We start from the raw sequence: 25901 nt of genomic DNA, 5'->3' as shown, positions 1-25901 counted from the left end.
ACTGAGCCACAGCTCCCTGTCAGCCCTCTCTGGCTGAACTCCTTCTCTCACTCCTCTCCTCTGACTGAACTCACTGAACAGAACCCCTGTTCTAAGATGGTGCCCACCTTATATACTTCCCTCTATGTGTGAGCCCAGGTGACTAGCAACCAATGGGCTCCTACCTATGCCCAGAAACCCACCCCTATCTGCTCCTACACCACTGGGTGTACTTTCCCCTCCCCACTCCAGCCAGGGACAGATTCTGTCATGCCTGCACTTCTGTGGGAGCACCGTTGAGCTGTCCCTCGGAAATGGGGTGTGTGTGGTGTATGCCGCCTACCGAGTCCTGGTCCACACTCCATCCTTACCCGGGAGTGGAATATCACACCTCTGGTTCGAGGTGCAATACCCCTGTAGCAGCCGAGCCCTCGGGGTGCTACACTAACAGTCTAGGGAACGCTTCTAGGGAATGCACTTTCTGCTTAGTAAGGTTCATTGCCATTTTTATTACTGCCTGGGCTGCTCAACAGTTGAAAAAGAGGGGCACAGATTTCTTTTCTCGCACCCTACTCTTGTGCAGCAGACTCTGCAGACATGCAGCTCACAGCAGGAGTCCTATATGCTTCTGTCAGTGCAGATGACAGCTCCCTTAGCAGTAGGGTGCATATTGGAGGAGTAGGGGGGTTTTGGAAACTGTACAGAGAAGGGGAAACAGTCCTGTCCTATGCTCACTCATCTTGAAAAATAATGCTCCAAAAATGCTGTCCTGGGCATCTTAGCTGACACCCCAGCTAAATGTGAGGATATGATAAATCCATGTATAATGTTTGTGCAACATTGTGTATAATGTGTAAATATATGTTTTAATGTATTTTTGGATGTAGTCATATTTATTTATGATATGTCACCACTATAAGTATGTGTGTATAATTATCTGTGCATTCAGCAGCACTCCAGACATTGAAAATATTAATCCTTTGTTTACTGTAAGGCTATGTTCACATTGCATTTTAGCCTGCAGTCAGATGCTCCATCGGGCTGATGTCCAAAATGTTACTTACCAAATTAACTTGATTAGTTAGCTATTTTAATTAAAGGGAACCTGTCACTACATTCATGCTGCCGGAACCACAGCAACATAAATCAGAGCCTCTCTGTGCGATTGCAGCCAGGTATGTTTTACTCTGAAACACTCCGGTGTTTCAGTGAAAACATAGTTTGAAAATCTTAACGGGGGACCAAACTGAGAGAACTGAGTTGTCCTGCGAAGCCCCTGATCATCTTGTCCCTGCACCGCTATAGGTGGGTTACATGTCTTTCCCATTTGTGTGCGTAGCCAGAGATCTATCAGTCACCAGAAATGTTACTTCAGGAGGGAAGGTGTGAATTATTATGAATTAGTCAAGCTGGCTTCACCACACACCGTCCTTCCACAGCTCCACCCAGTTTGGTGGAGCTGGCCAGGACTTGCATAATAACGACAAAAGTTTGACTATTTTTGTGTAGTTTTATGTTGCACAAACATTTTGCAATATTTCAAGGAGTTTTGTACTAGAATTCTGGTGGAAACTCCTTGGATTCAGACCTATGTTTTCTGTGAAACGGTGAGGGACTCCACTCAATGGTTGGATAGAGATGCAGATAGAAGGGGTGACTTTAACCACTACTACCAATCACGTTAACCAGCCAATCATCACTCTGCTGCGGTTGTGTAGGTGATTGGAGAGGGTCCTGCAGCCTAGAGCTGCTTTTAAAAAAACAGCACCAAGGCAAAAAACAAAGTCATGTCCGTTCCCAGCATCCCGATACATAGTGAGGATAGGGGGTAATTGGAAAGGGTACTACTCTACTGAAGTCCAATCACAATCATCCATAGTCTGGGGATGTGTTGTGTGGTCATTGTATTATAATCAGACTATAGCCAGCACTTTCCATCAGAGCTTAGTTCCCTTGGAGTTTTTTCTGATCAGCTATACTAGCTACAATATGCATTGTAACTGTCTACATATGCCACTCTATTGCCTGTATACACACAACGATGGTATTTATATCCCCCTCCCTCGCTATATGTTCTGTGACTGTCCTAACGTGTTTTCTCTGATACATTGTGTGGGTACAGTGACAACTAGCCATGGTCTATTGTGGTAACAGTGTGTCACGCTGTCTCTGTGAACTGGAGGTAGGGGGCCTAAGCTGACCCTAAGCTGGGGCCCTGACTAATCCCTCAACCTGAAGGTACTGTTAAAGGTACAGAGGTCCAGGCCGCCAGCGTAACCCCTACCTCCTGAGGATCCCTGCACCTAAGTAATCTAGTCCTGAGAAGGACCCCGATCACAACAAAAGGGGACAAGTAATAATATGCCCACACACAGTACTTAGACGAACGAGACAGTACAAGGGAAAAACCAAAACTACCTTGCATACAAAAACTACACAACTACAACAGAGGGAACACCAACGGGAAAGGAGATAAATGATAAAGCGAGGAAGGGAAAAAACACTCCAAATACACTTATCTCTGAAACTCCAAATACCACGATCCGCTCTGTTAGTCTGCATGAAATGCTTTCACCGACACTTCCCTAACAGACCGGCAGGCATTTGAAGGAGTCTCACTACAGCAGCATTGATTGCAGCTGGGCGAGGCTGGACCTCGACTAACACAGAGAGAGAGAGAATTAACTCCCTCACTGCCGAAAAACACAAAGCACCAAAAACTCAGCTGCGAGAAGTCAGGCTGTGTAATCGTGACGATCTTCGTGGTGACACACCCGTGACACAGTGAGTGGGCAAGGCTGTGCCAAAGCATGGGTCGTATTAATTATAAAAGGACTTATGCATGATTCCTGCCATGAAACTGCGGAAGAGGAGTGGTCTACTACGTTTTTGTGGACATCTGAAAAACACAAAGACTACCGGGATGAAGGCCAGACAGTTTCCAATGGGACTCTGTTGGCCTCATAATACTGAATGGCTCAATGTGTGTGTTTTTTGGGGACTCTGACAGAACCCCCGTATGTGTGTCAATCTGAATTAAGTTTCAAAAATGGTGCAAAAAAGCCACAGCAAGGGAATAATGAGCAATTCTAAAGAGAATTTCATTATTTAGCTATCACTTGAAGATCAGTGTCATAATAGCAGGATGTCTTAAAGTAGAAAACTATGACAGTGCGGCCCTATGACTAAAACAGTTGTGCACCACTACACCAGGGCTGTGGAGTCAGAGTCGGAGTCGACTCCTAAAATATATAATAAATTGGGTTCATTAGTACAATGTACTATATGCTGTGAATTTTTTCATAAGAATTTTGGAAAGTTATGAAATGTTCTATAAATGTCTGTTCTGTTCCTGATCTAAGGATCTCTGCTTTTAGATGAATCTGTGCTGCACTTTATGTACATGCTCAGTGGCAGTGCTGTGGAGTTGGTGTCGTGGAGTCAGTCAGGGAAATTGAGGAGTCAGAGGTTTGGCTTACCAACTCCACAGCCCTGCCCTGCACTTAATGTTGCAATGTCTCCGTTACACATCACTCAGAGAGTAGCATGGAGGACATTATACAGAACAGCGGTACAAGCTTTTAAAGGCGTTTCCCACAAAGTACATTTTAATCAATAGATCTTGGAATAAAAGTTCCACAATTGGATGTGTTAAAAAATGCTTCTGTGCTGAGATAATCTCATAAATGTGCCCCTGCTGTGTACTGTGTAATGGATGTGTCTGACCGTACAGGGACATGGTCTGATCATACCACAGCTCCTGGGCAGAGGAGGAGCAAAAGAGTATACAGACATTACAGCAGGAGATCACAGCTGATTCTTTCTTTGAGGTAAAACATTTGTTGCTTGTTTTTAAACAATCGGGGAAATGTTTTACATATAAAGCAGTTCCTGCAATCCTGTGCTGTGCTATCTGTATACTCTTTTGCTTCCTCCCCTGCCCAGGAGCTCTGGTATGATCAGACCATGTTCCTGCACGGTCAGACACAGACATTACACCGTTCACAGCAGGGGCACATTTCTAAGATTATCTCAGCACAGGAAATATTTTTTAACACGTCCAATTGTGGAACTTATTATTATTCCAAGATCAATTATTTAAAATATACTTTTAAGAAAGACTGTATAATGCTTAGTAGGAGAAGATAAAAGGCATCAGGACACAGAAGTGAAAGAAGTTTTGTTTCCTGTATATCCGCAATTTCTCTTCCCCTTTCTTCTGTCTGAGGGTAAACTATTTTATTCAATTTCTGTCTGATCATCCTTCTCCTTTCTCCTGTCTGGAAGAAGTCTCTACCCTATTGTCTATCTACAGATTTTTTTTCACTATCTCTATTTTATGTTTGCAGATCCTCCTCCTCTTTTTTCCTGTTTGGATGCAGATCCTTCCCCGTTCATTTCTTTCTTGATGTAGATCTTTGTCCTCTTTCTTCTGTTTGAATGCAGATCCTTCTCCTCTCTCTCTTGTATGGATTCAGATCCTTGTCCTCTCTTTCAAATCGGGATGAAGATCCTTCTCTTCTCTTCATGCAGATCATGTTCCTCTTTCTCCTGTCTGAACGCAGATCCTTATGCTCTTTTTCCTGTCTGAATGCAGATCCTTCCCCTCTCTCTCCAGTATGGATGCAGATCCTTCTCCTCGCTTTCAAATCGGTATGAAGATCCTGCTCTTCTCTTCATGCAGATCATTCTCCTCTTTCTCCTGTCTGAATGCAGATTCTTATCCTCTTTCTCCTGTCTGAATGCAGATCCTTCCCCTCTCTCTCCAGTATGGATGTAGATCCTTCTCCTCTCTTTCAAATCTGGATGAAGATCCTTCTCTCTTCTTTATGGAAATCCTTCTCTTTCTCCTGTCTGGATGAAGATCATTCTCCCATCTTGATGCAGACCCTTCTCTTTCTCCTGTCTGAATGCAGATCCTTCTCTTTCATGTATGGATGCAGATCTTTCTACTCGCTTCTCCTCTAGATGCAGATCCTTTTCCTCTCTGGATGCAGATCCTACTTCTGTCTCTCTTGCTTGGATTAGATCCTTCTCTCTCTCCTGTCTGGATGCACACTCTATTTCTCTCTCTCTCTCTCCTGGACTTAAATGCTTCTCCTCTTTCTCATGTCTGGATGCAGATCCTTCTTCTCTTTCCTGTCTAGATCCTTCTACCCTCCCTCCTGTCTGGGAGCAGATCTTTCTCCTCTTTCTTTCTCCTTCTGGATGCAGATTCTTTTTCTTTTTTGTATGTCTACAGATTATATTACCCTCTCTTGGCTGTTTGCAGATCATTTTTCCTGTCTGTCTACAGATTATTCTCTTCTCTCTCAGTCTCTCCTGTCTGCATGCAGATCGTTCCCTTTTTCTTGTCTGGATTAATATTCTTCTTGTCTTTGTCCTGTCTAATGTAAATCTTTTTCTCATCTATCTTTAATGAACAAACAGAAACAGTGGCATGGAAGACATTATATAGAAATACTGAGCATTGCTGTGAACACTTCAGGTGCTTTCACGCTGCATTCAGGCACCCGTTCCTTGGTCCCGGCGGGGCTAAGGTCTGAACCCTCCACAAAGCTGGATTCGGGGGGTATGCACCGATGTGGCCATAGACTATAATGGTGCCGACAGTGTGAACGTGCATCATTTTCAGGCATGTACACCTACTGGAGACTGACACCAAGACACAATCTACTACGTCTGAGTGTCCACCTCCAGTAGACGTACGCGCCCAAAAATAATGCACGACAGAGCGCACGTTCACACTGTCGGCACCATTACAGTATCCATCCATCAATACTCCATTAGCGCATAATCCCATTTTGCGGAGGCTTCAGACGTAAGCCCTGATGGGACCAACATACAGGTTCTAAAACGCAGTGTGAAAGCACCCTTACACACAGAGACTGCTGCTTTTAGTATCTCTGTGTACAGCAGCTCCTTCCTCCCTCTTTCCTCTCCATAGACAACTATTAGCAACAGTTGTAACCCAATCTCTTAGGGTATGTGCACACGATGCAGAAATGCTCAGGATTTTTTCCTGAGCGTTTCTGCATCTCTCTGGCAGGAAAAAACGCATGCGGATTGTACATGCGGTTTCCTGCCAGGGACATGCGGAAATGAAGCGGTCTTCACTTTCATTTCCGCATGCGGGTTGACAAGCGCTTCCCAAGCGATTTTAGCATCACTTGGAAAGTGCTTGTCAACTTCACACTATATAAATCCATGCAACCGGCATGGATTTATATAGTGTGTGATGTCAAAAAATAAAAAATAAATCTATACGTTACCATCTGATGGCCCCCGGTGTCCTGCTTCATCGGTCCCGGCTGCCGGCAGTGAAGACTGTAGGACCTTCCGACGTCAGTGTCACGTGACCCGTCACATGACTCTGACGTCAGCGAAGGTCCTTCATTCAACCGCGAAGTGCGCGGGAAGCCGGCAGGACGCAGCGCGGGCCGTCAGAAGGTGAGAATATATATATTTTTTATTTTATTCTTTTTTTTTTAATGGTACCTGGGTCTGGATGAGAGTCCTCTCATCCACACCCGGGTACCATCCGCACATTAGACCGCATGAAAAGCGCATCAACATATACAGTGATGCGGATTCCATGCGGTCTAATGCAAGTCAATGGCGGCAAAAGAGCAGCGTTTCCGCAAAATTAATTGACATGCTGCGGATTTCTGACCGCAGCGTTTACGCTGCGGAAAAATCCGCATCATGGGCACAGCACATGCGGATTTCCATTGGGGAACATTGCTGCCCTTCTACCATGCGTTTTTCATGCGTTTCCGCGGCGTTTACGCAACTGCAAAAACGCCATGGAAACGCATGAAAAACGCATCGCGTGAACTCAGCCTTAGGCTTAGGCTGAGTTCACACGATGCGTTTTTCATGCGTTTCCGCGGCGTTTTTGCAGTTGCGTAAACGCCGCGGAAACGCATGAAAAACGCATGGTAGAAGGGCAGCAATGTTCCCCAATGGAAATCCGCATGTGCTGTGCCCATGATGCGGATTTTTCCGCAGCGTAAACGCTGCGGTCAAAAATCCGCAGCATGTCAATTAATTTTGCGGAAACGCTGCTCTTTTGCCGCCATTGACTTGCATTAGACCGCATGGAATCCGCATCACTGTATATGTTGATGCGCTTTTCATGCGGTCTAATGTGCGGATGGTACCCGGGTGTGGATGAGAGGACTCTCATCCAGACCCAGGTACCATTAAAAAAAAAAGAATAAAATAAAAAATATATATATTCTCACCTTCTGACGGCCCGCGCTGCGTCCTGCCGGCTTCCCGGGCACTTCGCGGTTGAATGAAGAAGGACCTTCGCTGACGTCAGAGTCATGTGACGGGTCACGTGACGCTGACGTCGGAAGGTCCTACAGTCTTCACTGCCAGCAGCCGGGACCGATGAAGCAGGACACCGGGGGCCATCAGATGGTAACGTATAGATTTATTTTTTATTTTTTGACATCACACACTATATAAATCCATGCCGGTTGCATGGATTTATATAGTGTGAAGTTGACAAGCACTTTCCAAGTGATGCTAAAATCGCTTGGGAAGCGCTTGTCAACCCGCATGCGGAAATGAAAGTGAAGACCGTTTCATTTCCGCATGTCCCTGGCAGGAAACCGCATGTACAATCCGCATGCGTTTTTTCCTGCCAGAGAGATGCAGAAACGCTCAGGAAAAAATCCTGAGCATTTCTGCATCGTGTGCACATACCCTTAGTGAGGTTGATATTCCATCTCATCACTGCTGCACTGAAAACGGATTTTACTACACAGTCCATTAGTCACTTAATGGGGAAATAAAGTGTCTGATAGATGGGCAAACAGGTTTTTTTCTCTTTAACGTTAACCTCGCATAAATAGGAAAGCTGATATCAAGCTACCCAGATTTCCAGACAAATGTTTGAAAAGTTTTTCAGTTCATGAATATACTGTATGTTTTATGCATTTGAAAGGCCCCCATGCACTATAGCTAATTGATATGCAACTCATGTTTAGAATTCCAAAGCTCCTTTCTCAGATGGAGATTTTAGAAGACAATGACCATTAGTTTACAGTCCAATGTAAAATATTCCAACAGTATTTTATAGGCATCCATTCTTCATCTTTTCTACCTTCTGTAGTCTCTGTGGCGGCTCCACTCCTTGTGCTGTGATGTGCTTGACTCCCTGGAGAAGGTGACACAAGAAGTAGAAGCTGACAGCACTGAGGTTAGTCATTTTACTTTAAAAAAAAAAAGATTTAGTTTGCTAAAGTTGTTGAAAAATTATTGTTTTTCACCAATGAAGGTAGATGATTTCATGCGTTTGCATGAAAACAATAGTGAACCTTTTCGCTATGATGTTTTTATTTTGACTGTATTTTAGTTAGTGACTTTTTCCAAGAAAGATATATATATATTTTTTCTTAAATCCATTTTTATAATATACGGTACCTAAATATATAATCTTATTACTATGGTTCAACAACTATCTTCTTCAATGGCATAAACTTTAAATGCAATGCATGCATTGTCATCCTCTGTTCCATTCAATTCTTTCTTTCTGCCCATTGTGGGTCCCAATTGGGCCAACAACAATTTAAAAGTTATCATCTATACAGCGGATAGATACGGTATGTAGACCAAAATACCCTTTTATGGTGACCGTACATCTACAATAGCTGATGGCAAGCTTAGGTCTGCTGAGAGTTCACGTATTTTCATTTGTGTATGCCTCTGGTGATGGCTTATCTCTCCCGAGAACAAATACATCCATCCTTCAGTAAAATTTAACATACATGATCCTTCTTTTCCCCTTCATCATCTGTTTTGTCAGAGTTGGGAGAGTCCCATATATACAGTCATGGCCAAAAGTTTTGAGAATGACACCAAAATTATATTTTCACATGATCTGCTGGCCTCTGGTTTTTATTAGTGTTTGTCTGATGTTTATATCACATACAGAAATATAATTGCAATCATATTATGAGTACCAATAGGTTATATTGACAGTTAGAATGAGTTAATGCAGCAAGTCAATATTTGCAGTGTTGCCCCTTCTTCTTCAAGACCTCTGTAATTCTCCCTGGCATGCTCTCAATCAACTTTTGGACCAAATCCTGACTGATAGCAGTCCATTCTTGCATAATCAATGCTTGCATTTTGCCAGAATTTGTTGGTTTTTGTTTGTCCACCGTCTCTTGATGATTGACCACAATTTCTCAATGGGATTAAGATCTGGGGAGTTTCCAGGCCATGGACCCAAAATCTCTATGTTTTGTTCCATGAGCCATTTAGTTATCACCTTTGCTTTATGGCAAGGTGCTCCATCATGCTGGAAAAGGCATTGTTGGGCGCCAAACTGCTCTTGGACGGTTGGGAGAAGTTGCTCTTGGAGGACATTCTGGTACCATTCTTTATTCATGGCTGTGTTTTTAGGCAAGACTGTGAGTGAGCCAATTCCCTTGGCTGAGAAGCAACCCCACACATGAATGGTTTCAGGATGCTTTACAGTTGGCATGAGACAAGACTGGTGGTAGCGCTCACCTCTTCTTCTCCGAATAAGCTGTTTTCCAGATGTCCCAAACAATCGAAAAGGGGATTCATCAGAGAAAATGACTTTGCCCCAGTCCTCAGCAGTCCACTCCCTGTACCTTTTGCAGAATATCAGTCGGTCCCTGATGTTTTTTCTGGAGAGAAGTGGCTTCTTTGCTGCCCTCCTTGAAACAAGCCCTTGCTCAAAGAGTCTCCGCCTCACAGTGCGTGCAGAAGCACTCACACCAGCCTGCTGCCATTCCTGAGCAAGCTCGGCACTGCTGGTAGTCCGATCCCGCAGCTGAAACAGTTTTAAGATACGGTCCTGGCGCTTGCTGGTCTTTCTTGGGCGCCCTGGAGCCTTTTTGACAACAATGGAAGCTCTCTCCTTGAAGTTCTTGATGATGCGATAGATTGTTGACTGAGGTGCAATCTTTGTAGCTGCGATGCTCTTCCCTATTAGGCCATTTTTGTGCAGTGCAATGATGGCTGCACATGTTTCTTTAGAGATAACCATGGTTAACTGAAGAGAAACAATGATACCAAGAACCAGCCTCCTTTTAAAGTGTCCAGTGATGTCATTCTTACTTAATCATGACTGATTGATCGCCAGCCCTGTCCTCATCAGCACCCACACCTGTGTTAATGGATCAATCACTAAAACGATGTTAGCTGCTCCTTTTAAGGCAGGACTGCAATGATGTTGAAATGTGTTTTGGGGGTTAAAGTTCATTTTCTGGGCAAATATTGACTTTGCAAGTACAGTAATTGCTGTTAAGCTGATCACTCTTTGACATTCAGGAGTATATGCAAATTGCCATTACAAAAAATGAAGCAGTAAACTTTGGAAAAATTACTATTTGTCTCATTCTCAATACTTTTGGCCATGACTGTACAGTATGATCCCTTACACGAGATAATCGGCTTTGAACAACTTTTCTCTCATGTGTTTAGGCACCTGTGTTCATAGCTGTTGGTGGACTGTGGTCTCTATTACAACATGTATTTTAAAAAGAAAAAAAGTACTACTTTGTTTTGCTTACTCTGAAAGATTATTCTAGGAACGCTCTTTTCACCATAATGTTGCCATGTAAACAGGCTGCCGATCACACGATGAATAAGCAAAACGCTTATTCATTGAATTACATGTTTTTTAATCTTGCCGAGAACAATGGCATCCTATACGCACTGATTAATCTACTACAGATCATTTTAATGATCGTACAGCATGGTCTGCCTGTTTTCAATGACCACCTATTGGTAAGTATTAACCGATCAACAGTTCTTTACTGACGATATTCGGTTCATGTAAAGGGACCCTTAGGAGAGAAAGCTTATCAGTCTGTAGTAAATAATCATGTTTCCTTTTCCTCTTGAAATTACATTACATTTTTTATGTGCTAGGATATTCAGTGGCTGATTTCTCATCATCGAGATGCCATGAAGAAAGCATTGACAGATGAGAAACTTCAAAGACTGCAGAGGGATGGAGGCACTCTGGTAGCAAGTCTGCAGAAATCACCTTATCTGAGGTAAGCCGGAGCCTTGCTTTAATGTCAGCCAGGAAGATCAATTCCATCCTGAAATATTCAGAAAAACTGAGATTAGGAACATTTATTTTTTTCTTTCATTCGATAGACTTCATGACCCGGTCACCTTTGACTTGTATGAGAGAGTTGATGAGGCTCTACATCGACTCGTCCAGTTGTCAAACCAAAAACTCCAAGAGCTGGAGGCAAAATTGCCATCCCCTGACTATCGAAACCGAACTCTTGAGGTATGATCCATGTTGAACAGTATAAGGTAAAGAATAGAAGAACATTCAGCTGTACTGTATTTATAGTATAATAGTCATGTTAAGGCTACAGAAATGCTGGTTGAGGGGCAAATCATCAAAACATTTAATGATATAGACAGAAAACAAGCAATACTGTCAATATCAAATGTATAAAAGAGTCACTACGAGAAGCCTAGTTTCCCTAGTCTTCCCTCGTTTTCCTCTGTATTAACGTCCCTGTTCCCTTCATGTATATATTGTGCTCAGCAATTCACAACACCTTGTGTTGGTATATATATATATATATATATATAGTTGAAACCAGAAGTTTACATACACCATATAAAAATACACATACACTACCGTTCAAAAGTTTGGGGTCATTTAGAAATTTCATTTTTTTTCAATGAAGCTAACATTAAATGAATCAGAAATACACTCTATACATTGTTAATGTGGTAAATGACTATTCTAGCTGCAAACATCTTGTTTTTATTGCAATATCTACATAGCTGTATAGAGGCCCATTTCCAACAACCACCACTCCTGTGTTTTAATGGTACATTGTGTTTGCTAACTGTGTAAGAAGGCTGATGGATGTTCAGAAAACCCTAGAAAACCCTTGCACAAGTATGTTAGCCTAGCTGAAAACGGTGTGCCTGATTTGAGAAGCTATAAAATTGACCTTCCTATGAGCTAATTGAGAATCTGGAGCATTACATTTGTTTGTTCTATGAAACTCTCAAAATGGCCAGAAAAAGAGAACTGTCATGTGAAACTTGACAGTCTATTCTAGTTCTTAGAAATGTATGCTATTCCATGCGAGAAATTGCCAAGAAACTGAAGATTTCCTACAACGGTGTGTACTACTGCCTTCAGAGGAGAGCACAAACAGGCTCTAACCAGAGTAGAAAGAGAAGTGGGAGGCCCCGCTGCACAACTGAGCAACAAGGCAAGTACATTAGAGTCTCTAGTTTGAGAAATCAATGCCTCACAGCTCCTCAACTGGCAGCTTCATTAAATAGTACACGCAAAACGCCAGTGTTAACGTCTACAGTGAAGAGGTGACTCCGGGATGCTGGCCTTCAGGGCAAAGTAGCAAAGAAAAAGCCATATCTGAGACTGGCTAATAAAAGGAAAAGATTAATATGGGCAAAAGAACACAGACATTGGACAGAGGAAGATTGGAAAAAAGTTTTATGCACAGACGAATCAAAGTTTGAGGTGTTGGGATCATACAGAAGAACATTTGTGAGAAGAAGAACAACTGAAAAAATGCTGAAAGAGTGCCTGACGCCATCTGTCAAGCATGGTGGAGATAATGTGATGGTCTGGGGTTGCTTTGGTACTGGTAAAGTGGGAGATTTGTACAAGGTAAATGGGATTTTGAATAAGGAAGGCTATCACTCCATTTTGCAACGTCATGCCATACCCTGTGGACAGTGCTTGATTGGAGCCAATTTCATTCTACAACAGGACAATGACCCAAAGCACACCTCCAAATTATGCATGAACTATTTAGGGAAGAAGCAGGCAGCTGGTATTCTATCTGTAATGGAGTGGCCAGCGCAGTCACCAGATCTCAACCCCATTGAGCTGTTGTGGGAGCAGCTTGACCGTATGGTTCGCAAAAAGTGCCCATCAAGCCAATCCAACTTGTGGGAGGGGCTTCAGGAAGCATGGGGTGAAATTTCTCAAGATTACCTCAGCAAATTAACAGCTAGAATGCCAAAGGTCTGCAATGCTGTAATTCCTGCAAAGGGAGCATTCTTTGACGAAAGCAAAGTTTGAAGGAGAAAATTATTCTTTCTAATAAAAAAAACATTGACTTTATTATCCTTAAGCCACTTTGTTACCATTTTGGCAGTATGCTTCTGGTCAGTGTCCATTTTGGATGACCCATTTCTGCCCAAGCTTTAACTTCCTGGCTGATGTCTTGAGATGTTGCTTCAGTATTGCCACATAATCTTCTTTTCTCATGATGCCATCTATTTTGTGAAGTGCACCAGTCCCTCCTGCAGCAAAACAACCCCACAACATGATGCTGCCACCCCCGTGTTTCACAGTTGGGATGGTGTTTTTAGGCTTCTAAGCTTCTCCCTTTTTTCTCCAAACATAACTATGGTCATTATGCCCAAAAAATTCAATTTTAGTTTCATCAGACCACAGGATATGTCTTTAAAAATTAAGGTCTTTGTTCCTGTGTGCATTTGCAAACATTAATCTGGCTTTTTATGTTTCTTTTGGAGTGGCCTTGGAGTGGCAGAGAGGCCTTTCAGCCCATGTTGATACAGTACTCGTTTCACTGTTATTGACACAATCTTACCAGCTTCCGCCATCATCTTCACAAGGTCTTTTGCTTTTGTCCTTGGGTTGATATGCATGTGTTGGACCAAAGCACATTCATCTCTGGGACACAGAACTCGTCTCCTTCCTGAGCGTATGATGGCTGGACATTCCCATCTTGTTTGTACTTGTGTATAATTGTTTGTACAGATGAATGAGGCACCTTCAGGTATATTGAAATTGTACCCAAGGATGAGCCAGACTTGTGAAAGTCCACAATTCTGTTCCTGATATCTTGGCTGGTTTCTTTAGATTTTCCCATGATGCTACACAAAGAAGCAGTGTGTTTCAGGTGTGCATTAAAATACATCCACAGGTGTGTCTCTAATTAACTGAGATGTTGCCAAAACACCTATCAGAAGCTTCCAAACACATGACCTCATCATATGGGCAGTCCAGAATGGTTTAAAGGCGTAGTAATCTTAGTGTATGTAAACTTTTGACTTTGCAGTAAGTAATAAAAATGCCTTAAAACATTCTCTCTCTCTCATTATTCTGCCATTTGGCAAATATTAAAAATTCTGGTAATCCTAATTGACCTAAAACGGGAAAGGTTTATTCTGATTTCATGTCAGATATTGAGTGTAAAAGGACGGGTTTCCCTCCACAAATATCAGTAATTAATGGGGGAACTCTCCTACACCTCTATTGAGGTCCAATATTAACTATTAACATCAAACTTGACTATTAATAACTAATATCCACTAACGTTATCTGTGCCTTATACTACACACCAACTGAGACAAAACCGTGTACTAATATAAGGTATTTATTACACAAAAGTCTACAGTTAATATACTACTATTTATCACACTAACACAGTACACAATAATAATAATAGCACACAAGACGGATATACAATTCCCTAATATATTTTCCACCCACGTTTCCTAATCACTCATGCAATATCGGCCGACCCAACTATACTAACTTTCCCTATATATATACAGATACAAGGATATCAATATCTAGGAGGGTTAGTACAGGATATGTAGGGCTAGTAAGTAAAGAAGTTACAAGGGAAGAGAGATACTCAGCCATGTGTTGTTATGTCCATCTCCAAGAGTCCAAAGGGGTTAGCACATGTGGGCTCTGTGGTTTTAAGTCCAGCCAGTGTCCAGCTTCATGTCACAGGAAATGATGTATTATTCCCCGCACACTGGCTAATGTCTTTGTTCATGTCCAATCATACTCGCAAAACCTGTTTTAGCACATGGCTGGACATTCTATTAAATCCTCCCCAAGCACACTGAAACACATGGGGAGATGTGGGGCCAATATATACATGTATACTTATTTGCAAGCATGCAGATACATATATACATGTACAACCTGGGACACTTCCCTTTACATTGAGAAAAACATGCATACGTGTCTTTATATAGCGTATATAAACTTCTGGTTTCTACTGTATATACATACACAGTATATCCATATAGATTTATGCAGACTAAAAACAAAATATCAGTTCAGAGACTTTATTTTTCTTTTTGTAATTTTGTGCTATTCATTTTATTCAATAATGTGTTACCAGAACGACAGAGAATGACCTATTGTTTAAATCAGGTTTTTGTGTGTAAATTAGTAAAAAAATAAATTGGCAATGTTTCTTTTTCTTTATTAAAAAAAATAATAGTACTCTGGCAATATTCATGCTGGCCACTGGAGCTTTTCTAGACTAATACTTCCTGTCCTTGAAGACTTATCAGAGGCAGAATTACAATGACAGCAAAAAAAAATGTGGTAAAAATTGTGAAAAAACACTCATTTCTGACATTGTTTTTTGGGGATTGTTCTTACAGCATACATTGTGTGGTAAAAATTACCTTGCAATATGATTCTCCTCATTAGTATAATTACAGCGATAAAAAAAAATGTTTTATTGTGAAAAAAATAATCGGAAAATGGCGAAGTAATAAAAAAAGGATTTTTTTTTTACAAATTTCTAAAACCCATTAAGGTACAATTACGGCGTCCTCCCCCACACCTGTCATTTACGGTATTTTTTTGTGGTATTGCAACAACAGTACAGTACAATAAAGCAATAAAAACAATATAGCACAATCACAGTGATAAAAACGTACCCAATTTTTTATTAACGGTGAAAAAAATCGGAAAATGACGGTGTAAAAAAAAATATTGTTTCTTTTTACAAATTTCCAAGATCCGTAGCGTTTTCATTCATTTTTCAGTATTAAGAGCTGTGTGATGGCTCATTTTTTGCAGGGCACCATTTTGATTGATACCATTTTGGGATAGGTATAACATTTTGATTGCTTCTTACAGTATTTTTTGTGCCATTGCAACAACCAAAACAATGCTATTTTGGTGTTTTTCTATTTTATTTTTTACAGTGTTTGCCGATCGGGTTAATTATTTTTTATATTTTGATATATCGGACTTTTGTGGGTGCAGCGATACCACATATGTGTATTTTTTATTATGTTAATTTGTAATGGAGGAAAAGGGGTGTGATTTAAACTTTTATTTTTTTTCCACTGACAGCAGCATTAGCAGCGTTCCGACATGAGGGCGTATCATTCTATACGCCCAACGGCACCCCGTAACATGACCGCTAGGTGCTGATGGGTTGCTATGACAGCAGGGGGTCTGTTGAAGACCATCATGCTTGTCATTACGGAGTTACCTTGAAACCCAGTCTGAGGCCGTGCTTCAAAGGAGAACTTGATTTTTACTATATGCAGCAATACTGTTGTATTGCTGTATATAGTACAAGTGATCAGACGATCGCAGGTTCAAGTCCCTTAGGGGGATTAATAAATACAATAAAAGTGAAAAAAAACAAGTTTTAAAAAATAATGGCAGCGACATTTAACAGGTTAACTGTCATAGGTTCTGGCTGTGTGTCACAGACATTATCTGCTGGGTATGGGGCAGGCTCACCTCGTGAGCTCGCTCCATACTCCTGCTACAGACTTGCTCCGTACATGTACAGTATATGATGGTAAGGATTTAAAAGATACATTTAACACAAAATCCTGATTTAAAGGAAACGTGTCACCATGAAAATGCAGTATAATCTGCAGGCATTATGTTAATAAAGCAGGCGGGGCTCAGCAGATTGATGTATAGTGTTGTGAGAAAAGACTAGGTATAACCTGTATTTTCATCATTTAATCCTCTGCTCTTTCTGCCATTTTTAGTCCAGTGGGTGGCGCTATCAATAACTGACGGCTATCTTTATTTAAGTGTGCATACAGAAATAACTGTCAGTCACTGATAGGATCGCCCACCGGATCCGAAATCCCAGAAAGAGCAGAGGTATAAATGAATAAATCACAGGTTATACTGAATCTTTTCTCACAAAATCACATTTCATTCTGCTCACCTCCTCCTCCTGTATAACATGGTGCCCGCAGATCGCATTGCATTTTCTTGGTGACAGGTTCTCTTTAAACATAATGGTTGTTTTCTGATGACACATTCCTTTTTAAGGACCAAGAAATTTTTTGTTTTTGCGCTTTCCTTTTTCCTTTCTTTCTTGCTCCAAGAGTTATAACTTTTTTTTCCCCATCAACAGTCGGATAGGGCTTGTTTGTGGTTGGATAAATTATAGTTTTGAATGATAGCATTCATTTTACCATATAATATACTGAAAAATTAAAAACAATTCCAAGTGGGGTGAAGTAAAATTCAGGTCCATCATTTTTTTTCAGTTTGTTTTTGCAGTGTTCATTGTGCAGTAAAAATAACTTAGCAATATAATTCTATAGGTGAGTACAACTACAGCAATACCAATCTTAAAAGGGTTTTTTATTTTAAATTGTATATTTTAAAAAAATTCAGAACCTTGAAAAAAATCCAAGCATTTCTTTGTATTGGCATAACTTTTTTTATTTTTCAGTCTATGGAACTGGGTGAGGGCTTGTGTTTTGCACACTAATTAATACCTTATTGGGGTATGACATTTTTATTTATTTATTGTATTTTTTAGCTGACAGAAAAACATCACTAGTATTTTCTTTCTTTTCAGCATTTAAACATTTTTACATTTTCATAGATTGGACTTTTCAGAAACAGTGATGCCAATTTTATTTTTTTTTTAAATTTTGAATGATGAAAAGGGAGGTGATTTACAATGATATATATATACAGTACAGACCAAAAGTTTGGACACACCATCTCATTTAAAGATTTTTCTGTATTTTCATGACTATGAAAATTGTACATTCACGCTGAAGGCATCAAAACTATGAATTAACACATGTGGAATTATATACTTAACAAAAAAGTGTGAAACAACTGAAAATATGTCTTATATTCTAGGTTCTTCAAAGTAGCCACTTTTTGCTTTGATGACTGCCTTGCACACTCTTGGCATTCTCTTGATGAGCTTCAAGAGGTAGTCACCGGAAATGGTTTTCACTTCACAAGTGTGCCCTGTCAGGTTTAAGAAGTGGGATTTCTTGCCTTATAAATGGGGTTGGGACCATCAGTTGTGTTGTGCAGAAGTCTGGTGGATACACAGCTGATAGTCCTACTGAATAGACTGTTAGAATTTGTATTATGGCAAGAAAAAAGCAGCTAAGTAAAGAAAAACGAGTGGCCATCATTACTTTAAGAAATTAAGGTTAGTCAGTGCGAAAAATTGGGAAAACTTTGAAAGTGTCCCCAAGTGCAGTTGCAAAAACCATCAAGTGCTACAAAGAAACTGGCTCACATGAGGACCGCCCCAGGAAAGGAAGACCAAGAGTCACCTCTACTTCTGAGGATAAGTTTATCCGAGTCACCAGCCTCAGAAATCGCAGGTTAACAGCAGCTCAGATTAGAGACCAGGTCAGTGCCAAACAGAGTTCTAGCAGCAGACACATATCTACAACAACTGTTAAGAGGAGACTTTGTGCAGCAGGCCTTCATGGTAAAATAGCTGCTAGGAAACCACTGCTAAGGACAGGCAACAAGCAGAAGATATTTGTTTGGGCTAAAGAACACAAGGAATGGACATTAGACCAGTGGAAATCTGTGCTTTGGTCTGATGAGTCCAAATTTGAGATGTTTGGTTCCAACCACCGTGTCTTTGTGCGACGCAGAAAAGGTGAACGGATGGACTCTACATGCCTGGTTCCCACCGTGAAGCATGGAGGAGGAGGTGTGATGGTGTGGGGGTGCTTTGCTGGTGACACTGTTGGGGATTTATTCAAAATTGAAGGCATACTGAACCAGCATCTTGCAGCGGCATGCTATTCCATCCGGTTTGCGTTTAGTTGGGCCATCATTTATTTTTCAACAGGACAGTGACCCCAAACACACATCCAGGCTGTGTAAGAGCTATTTGACCAAGACGGAGAGTGATGGGGTGCTACACCAGATTACCTGGTCTCCACAGTCACCAGACCTGAACCCAATCGAGATGGTTTGGGGTGAGCTGGAACGCAGAGTGAAGGCAAAAGGGCCAACAAGTGCTAAGCATCTCTGGGAACTCCTTCAAGATTGTTGGAAGACCATTTCCGGTGACTACCTCTTGAAGCTCATCAAGAGAATGCCAAGAGTGTGCAAAGCAGTCATCAAAGCAAAAGGTGGCTACTTTGAAGAACCTAGAATAGAAGACATATTTTCTCTTGTTTCATACTTTTTTGTTAAGTATATAATTCCACATGTGTTAATTCATAGTTTTGATGCCTTCAGTGTGAATGTACAATTTTCATAGTCATGAAAATACAGAAAAATCTTTAAATGAGAAGGTGTGTCCAAACTTTTGGTCTGTACTGTATATATATATATATATTTTAAATATTGTTTTTAATTTTTACATTTTAGTTCCTTTAGAACTTGAACCTGTGGTCTCTTGATTGCTTATATTTTATATTGCAGTATATAGTGAAATTGTGGTTTCCCTACGGAGTCCAGCCTGTGGCAGAATGGTAGCCTTCAGCAGGCCTTCAGCAGTCATCCAGCTGCTATAGTAATCTATTGGCTTCACCATGATTGACAGCAGCATATAAATTGTTAATAGCCGCACTCTGAGTTAGCTTCGGTCAATGCTGGTACACCTGTGTAACACTGCCAGCATCTGCTGGGTCTGAAGCAATTTTCATATTGGCCACATAAAGTGTACACCACTAGTTTAACTTTATAGAAAAAAAGGGAAGAGTCTGTTATCTGACTGCTATAGGGAAAATATGACTGTAGCGCTCTTTAGGATAATTAATACAGTCAAAAAATGTATTACCATAAATTCCTCCCTTAGTACAATATTAGGGAGAGACCGGAAAAATTGTGAATCACTGTTGCCATTTTATAGAACAACCTACATAGGCAAGGTAGGGAGTGCTTATTGACTGTACAGCCTTGGGCCCATTGTTTCCAGCTCTCCTGTAGCGTGCTAGCTGGTCATCCAAACATACGCTGTATTGCGTGATATATGTGACAACAACTTACAGCAATGTGATGATCTGATCTAGTTTGCTAATGATAAAGTGACAGCTGCTTTATTTACCGCGTAACTATTTATTTTCAAAATTATGTTTAAATAAATTACAGGGAACAAGGGTTATAAAAGTGAAAGCCATTTTGTACCCATAACCCAGTTCTTTTAAATCAGTAGTTGGTATGTGTAGTGCTAGCTGCAGTCTAGTAATGCAAACGCAAGTAATGTTAAAGTACATACATGAATATTCCTGTCCTCTAAATATCCTTTTCACACTCCATATCCTATAAATATAGTGAGGAGTTTATGGCAATTGGTTGTATCAAATATCCTAAAGGGAACTGCAGTCATTATTTTCTCTATAGCAGTCTGATAGACAGCAGCTTGCAAAATGGTCTCCATGACTAATTTGATATAATTGTTAATTATTAAATGTAATATTTTAATACAATTCAATAAAAGTTATTTTTTTAATTAGTTCATATTCTATTTACCTTTCTTTGCTTCCCTCTTCCCTTTTTTTCTACAACCTTTACAGAAGACGTTTCACCAGTCTCATAATCATCACAGACAGGATTATGATGAAAGGTTACAGAGTAGAGAGAGATAACACAGGATCAAGCAATAACAATAGTTGATGTCTGTGCTCACCTCCTCCCCTCCCTTATTAATGACCTCCACCTTTATGGGAGCATACTCAGATTAGAATGTTAGAAGGCTTCTTTACAAAGCACAGAGTCTGAGTCAGTCTATTAATGCTAATGTCCATGTGCTTAACAGGAATTAGGAGTCTTGAAATTTGGCTACATATTTTACTTTTTTTATATAGCTCATGATAAGAAAAAAAAGGGCAACAAAATACTATTAACCCCTTGATGAAATCCGCCAAACAAGTATGGCGCAAGTTGGAAGCCGGTGTATGGAGCCGACTCACTGGGTGAACTCGCCCTATGTTCGGCAGGTAATGGTTGTATGCTACAGCCAGGACCTGCCTCTAACAATCGCAGGTGGCGTGAATTGCCTCTCATTGCCGCTGTTAAAGTCTGACAGCGGCATTAACTAAGCACCAGCAGGGGGCACGTCATTCTAAACACCCAGTGGCCGACCGTGATGTGAATGTGGGTTGCCGATAGGTTGCTATGACAGCAGGGAGTGTGTTAAAGACCTCCATGCTTGTCATTATGGAGCTCCGTTGAAACCCAGCTTGTGGCCGGGCGTCAAAGCAGACTGTGATTTTTGCTATATACAGCAATGCCATGGTATTGTTATATATAGCACAAACGATCAGATGATCGCAGCTTCAAGTCTCCTATGGGGACTAACAAGAACAGTAAAAAGTTTTAAAAAATGTTTTGAAAAAAAAACATAAAAGTTCAAATCACTCCACTTTTCCTCATTAAAAGTAAAGATAATACATTTAAAAAATATATATACACATATGGGGTAGTCAGAAAAGTCTGATCTATCAAAATATAAAAATAATTAATTCGATTGGTAAACACCATAAACAAAAAAATTCAAGAACTCCAAAACCACAAAAAAATGCTGTAACAAAATGTCATATCCATCCCAAAATGGCATCAATAAAAATGTAATCTTGCCCCACAAAAAATAAGCCATCACACAGCTCCATCGGCCGAAAAATGAAAACTTTATGGGTCTCGGAAAATGGCGACAAAACCCAAAAATGTTTTCTTACAAACTTCTGATATTTTTTTTCCCCACTAAAGTAATAAAAAAAAACCGCTTGGTATCACCCAAATGGTACTGTTGAAGAGACTCATATTGTGAGGTTCACTGTAAAAGCAATTTCCAAAAAACAATGTCAGAATTGTGTTTTTTTCTCAATTTCTGCCCACTTGGAATATTTTTCCATTTTCCAGTACACTGGTGGCTAAATAAATGTTGTCTTTCAAAAGTACAACTCATCCCATAAAAAAACAATCCCTCATATATCTATATTGGCAGAAAAAATAAAAAGTTATGGCTCTGGGAAGAAGGTGAGGAAAAAACGAAAACACAAAAATGGAAATTGGCCGCATCGTGATGGGGTTAAAACTGGATTTAAACAGTAGGTCCTTTCTGATGATACATTTCCTATAAAAATGTTCTTTTGTTTTGATGGCTGCTGTTCCGCTCTCAAACTGACTTCTTTTTATAATCTGGATTGATATTGATTTGACCAGAGCAAAAATCTGTGTCTGCGGCTAAAATTTTGGGGGGTCAGGCAGCAAGATGCTGTTTTAAGTTAAATAATGTAAATGACAATTAAGTCACAATAGATTAATTACAGCTTTGTATAAATATTCAGTGTGTTTTACCTATTGATTAATCACAATACCTATAGAAACCATTAAAATTAATAGTATATTTCTAGTAGAGATGAGCGAACCCAAACTTAAATGTTCAGGGTTCGTACTGGACAGTTAGTCTTGCAATGTTCGGAGTTCCAGTGAAAGTCCACGAGGAGAGCACGTGAGAGAGAATATTTTCCTGCTCAAAAGTTCGGGTCTTCATTGTTTTCAAAGTGGTTCAGGTTCTGGTTCAAGTTTAAGTACAGTTCTGGTACTGGAACCGAACTTTGGAATAAAGTTCGAGTCGGGGACCAAGAACCTGAACTTCCATGGGTCCGCTAATCCCTAGTTGCTAGGAAAAATGATGGTTGGTATTTCTAGGTTCCCACTTGTGAACATTTCATATGCTTGTAGGATTCTCAGAGTCTACTTGATGCACAAGGACATGGAATAGACATCCGTGGGGAAAGTAGAGATGTAAGTAAGCAACCTAAAAATGCCATTAGAATAGTTTCAATGATTTACATTTATCTTTTAATGAAGGTGACAGCATCCTATGAAGGAGCTAGACTCCTGGTTGTCTGTTCTCTTTGTCATCCCTAGGATCCTCATGTTTTTGTATGGTAGCTAGTTTTTAGATTTTGACTTAGTGACTTATTTACTGTTGAGATAATATCTACCAATAATCACCTTTACTACTTTCTGCAGATAAAAAAATTAGAGTTGTCGGTTATAGACACACACAATCGCAGACTAGAGGGCGGTGTTAGAATTCGTGGTCTGGAAGTCAGTAGCCGAGAGCTGGCTGACCGTACCTGCAGCCCGCCACGTGGGCATGTTCTAAGTAGAGGTGATGGAAGAGGTCCAGATGCACCTTGGGGAGGAGTTCCAAGACCAGAGGGAAAGAGGTGAGAAAAATCCTCAGTCTTTTTAATTAGACATTGATCCTATCTAACCTGTAAATTTGTTGCATTGACCAAGGAAAGGTAAGTTAACATTTCATAGTGTAGGTTGCCAGGAAAAAAAAGGGACACTTTATTTTGTCATGGCTGATTTGTATGCTAAGTACCTCATTTTTAGGGCTTGCTGACACAAGCATATAACATGGCCGAGTGCTATCCAATGTTTTATCGGATAGCACTCGGCCCAGTGTCATATTATGGGGGCAGTGTAGATCTGCGATTTTTTTCTCATGCCGATCCGCTATGAAAACACAATCACAGCATGCTGCAAGTGGCTCAAATTAGATCACGATCACCAATCCAAGTCTATGGGTGCGGGTGAAATATCGGACTGCACTTGGATGTCAGTGCAGTCCGACTTCCCTGGACACAGACAATGGAGAAGAATGGGAAATTACTTTCTCCGTCTTCTCTTCACCTGTGCTGCGAGAGAATCAGATCACAGTAAGATGACTCTCAGATCAATCTCATTAGCATAATTGGCCCAATTCTCTCGCATGAGAGAATCGACGGCCATGAGAGCGAGCCCTTACAAATATAGTCTGTATAGCAGTAATGCATTTTAATATTCATATATTCATGTTTGCATATGTCTTGGCACACACAATGTGCACTTCTGTGTATATATATCCATTAGATTAGGTACCTAAATTCAACATATAACTGTTCTAATTGCCTTTTCTATAATTTGACCTTAGAGCTTCACAAATATGCAGGATCCTGTACAGGCCATGTACACATACTGTATGCTTCTGTTATTCTGTATCTAACAAAGAAAAATCGACTTTGGATTGTGAATCAATCTTAGGATACCAGAATACAATTGTACACTAGACCAAGAACTTAATAGTAAAAGTAAACAGAAGATAAACTTACACACACGTTTTCTTACTTCGTGTTGTTACTGATTGTTACTGAATCAATTTGTTAAATCATTGCAGTCAATGTTAAAGGATCAGTTTGAGGCACAGTTCGCACTATGAGTATTGGGTGACTTTTGGCAAAAAATGCAGCATTATCCTGTTCCAACAAAGTGAATGGGATTCATAGAAATCTCATGCCATTTGTGAAAAAACTTTACTCATAAAGTCATGTGAGGATTACATGCATTTTTAGTTCATTTTCTCAGCGGACATGCACTAAAGATGTATGTAATCTGCACATGACTTCATTAGTAAAGTTTCATAAAAGCTAAATAACAGGAAGTATCCAATACAAAGCAGTTTTACTTAAAGCAAGACATGCCAAAAGGAGACAAAAACCGCAGCAGAAAAAGCACAATGAAAATGCATGTTAAAAAAGCACACTCAAAAACGCAATGAAAAAAGTGCAAAAATGGTGCAGAATATCTGCGACAACAAAAACTTGCCAAATAGTCATCATGGGAACTCACTTTTTCATTAGTCTGAAACTGATGCAACCATTTCAGATGATTAGTGGACAAGTGAACTCGGCCTTAATTAGGAGCTGAACCTCAGTTCTTTGCGATGGCCACTAACCAGTGTATTCTGTGCTATTCCAGTCTGAAGACTGTTTACGTCTGGCAGTATTAGACTAAGGCCGGAGTCACACTACCGTACAACACGGCCAAGTGCTATGCTATAAAACATTGCATAGCACTCGGACCAGTGTTATACTATGGGGCAGATCAGGTCAGCGATTATTTTCTCATGCCGGTTCAGCATGAGAGAACAATTGACGCATGCTGCGATTTGCAGCGAGACGCTGCTCACTTGCACCCATACAAGTCTATGGGTGCGAGTGAAACATCAGACTGCACTCTGATCCCATCCCAGTGCAGTCCGATATACGCAGAGTCAGGCCACGAAGGAGATGGAGAAATGATTTTCTCCGTCTCCTCCGTAGCTGTGCTGTGACCCTCTCATGCGAGAGAATGGCAGCACAGTAGCATGACACTGGGCTCACGATCGCAGCAGTGCAGGAGCCGAGGGTCATTAGCATATCGCATCCGAAGCTCTCGCCTCGGATACCATACGCTGGTGTGACTCCGGCCTTAGGCTACGTTCCCACGATGAGCTTTGGTTGCGTTTTATAGAGATCTCATGTCCACTGTGCTTCTTTTTAACGCCGCGTAAACTCACCTGCGGTGCATGTTTCAAATCCAGAGCATGTCAATTTCTCTTGTGGGTATGCTGAGTTTTCTGTGTGAATTTTCCCCATAGACTTACATTACATGCAGAAAATTCTCAGCAAAAAATCACACATTCATTTTTATTGCATTTCTGCTGTGGAAACGCCCTAAAAAAAATGAAGCAAAAAAGCAAGAAATATCAAAAACAAACAGCTTTATTTAAAGCATGACACCAAACAGACAAAAAACTAGCGATAAAAACGCATTTTAAATGAACACACACAAAAACGCAATGAAAAAATGCAAGCAAACTGATTTAAGTAATAGGTGCTGAAATTCTGCAACATCAAAAATGCACCAAAAGCTCATTGTGGGAACGTAGTAAAGGGAATTTGTCAGCATAGAGGCTGTCAGACAAGAAGATGGATGCGGCGCTGGATGGGGAACAAAGCTGGAGTGGCAAAGGTTTCAGATCTACCATGTCCATTTGCATATACCAGTTCTAACACTGATTTCTCAGTAATGGAGGCATGGACTGACCACGTAA

General features: G+C 40.6%; 1 protein-coding gene across 1 annotated transcript in view; it reads left to right on the top strand.

The window, feature by feature from the left end:
- Window positions 1-25901, top strand: part of LOC141256769 (rho guanine nucleotide exchange factor 40-like) — a 170556-nt gene that overhangs the window by 64381 nt on the left and 80274 nt on the right. The window contains exons 9-13 of the mRNA XM_073671194.1: window positions 8105-8191; window positions 10900-11027; window positions 11134-11272; window positions 22715-22777; window positions 23009-23208. Of these exons, the coding sequence (XP_073527295.1) occupies window positions 8105-8191; window positions 10900-11027; window positions 11134-11272; window positions 22715-22777; window positions 23009-23208 (617 nt within the window). The remainder of the gene's footprint in view (window positions 1-8104; window positions 8192-10899; window positions 11028-11133; window positions 11273-22714; window positions 22778-23008; window positions 23209-25901) is intronic.

Source organism: Phyllobates terribilis, unplaced genomic scaffold, assembly GCF_046119375.1.
Source record: "Phyllobates terribilis strain yellow unplaced genomic scaffold, ASM4611937v1 Scaffold_1__5_contigs__length_1240528914, whole genome shotgun sequence".
Taxonomy (NCBI): domain Eukaryota; kingdom Metazoa; phylum Chordata; class Amphibia; order Anura; family Dendrobatidae; genus Phyllobates; species Phyllobates terribilis.
The sequence above is the reverse complement of the archived record's forward strand: the minus strand, read 5'-3'. Positions and strand labels throughout refer to the sequence as shown.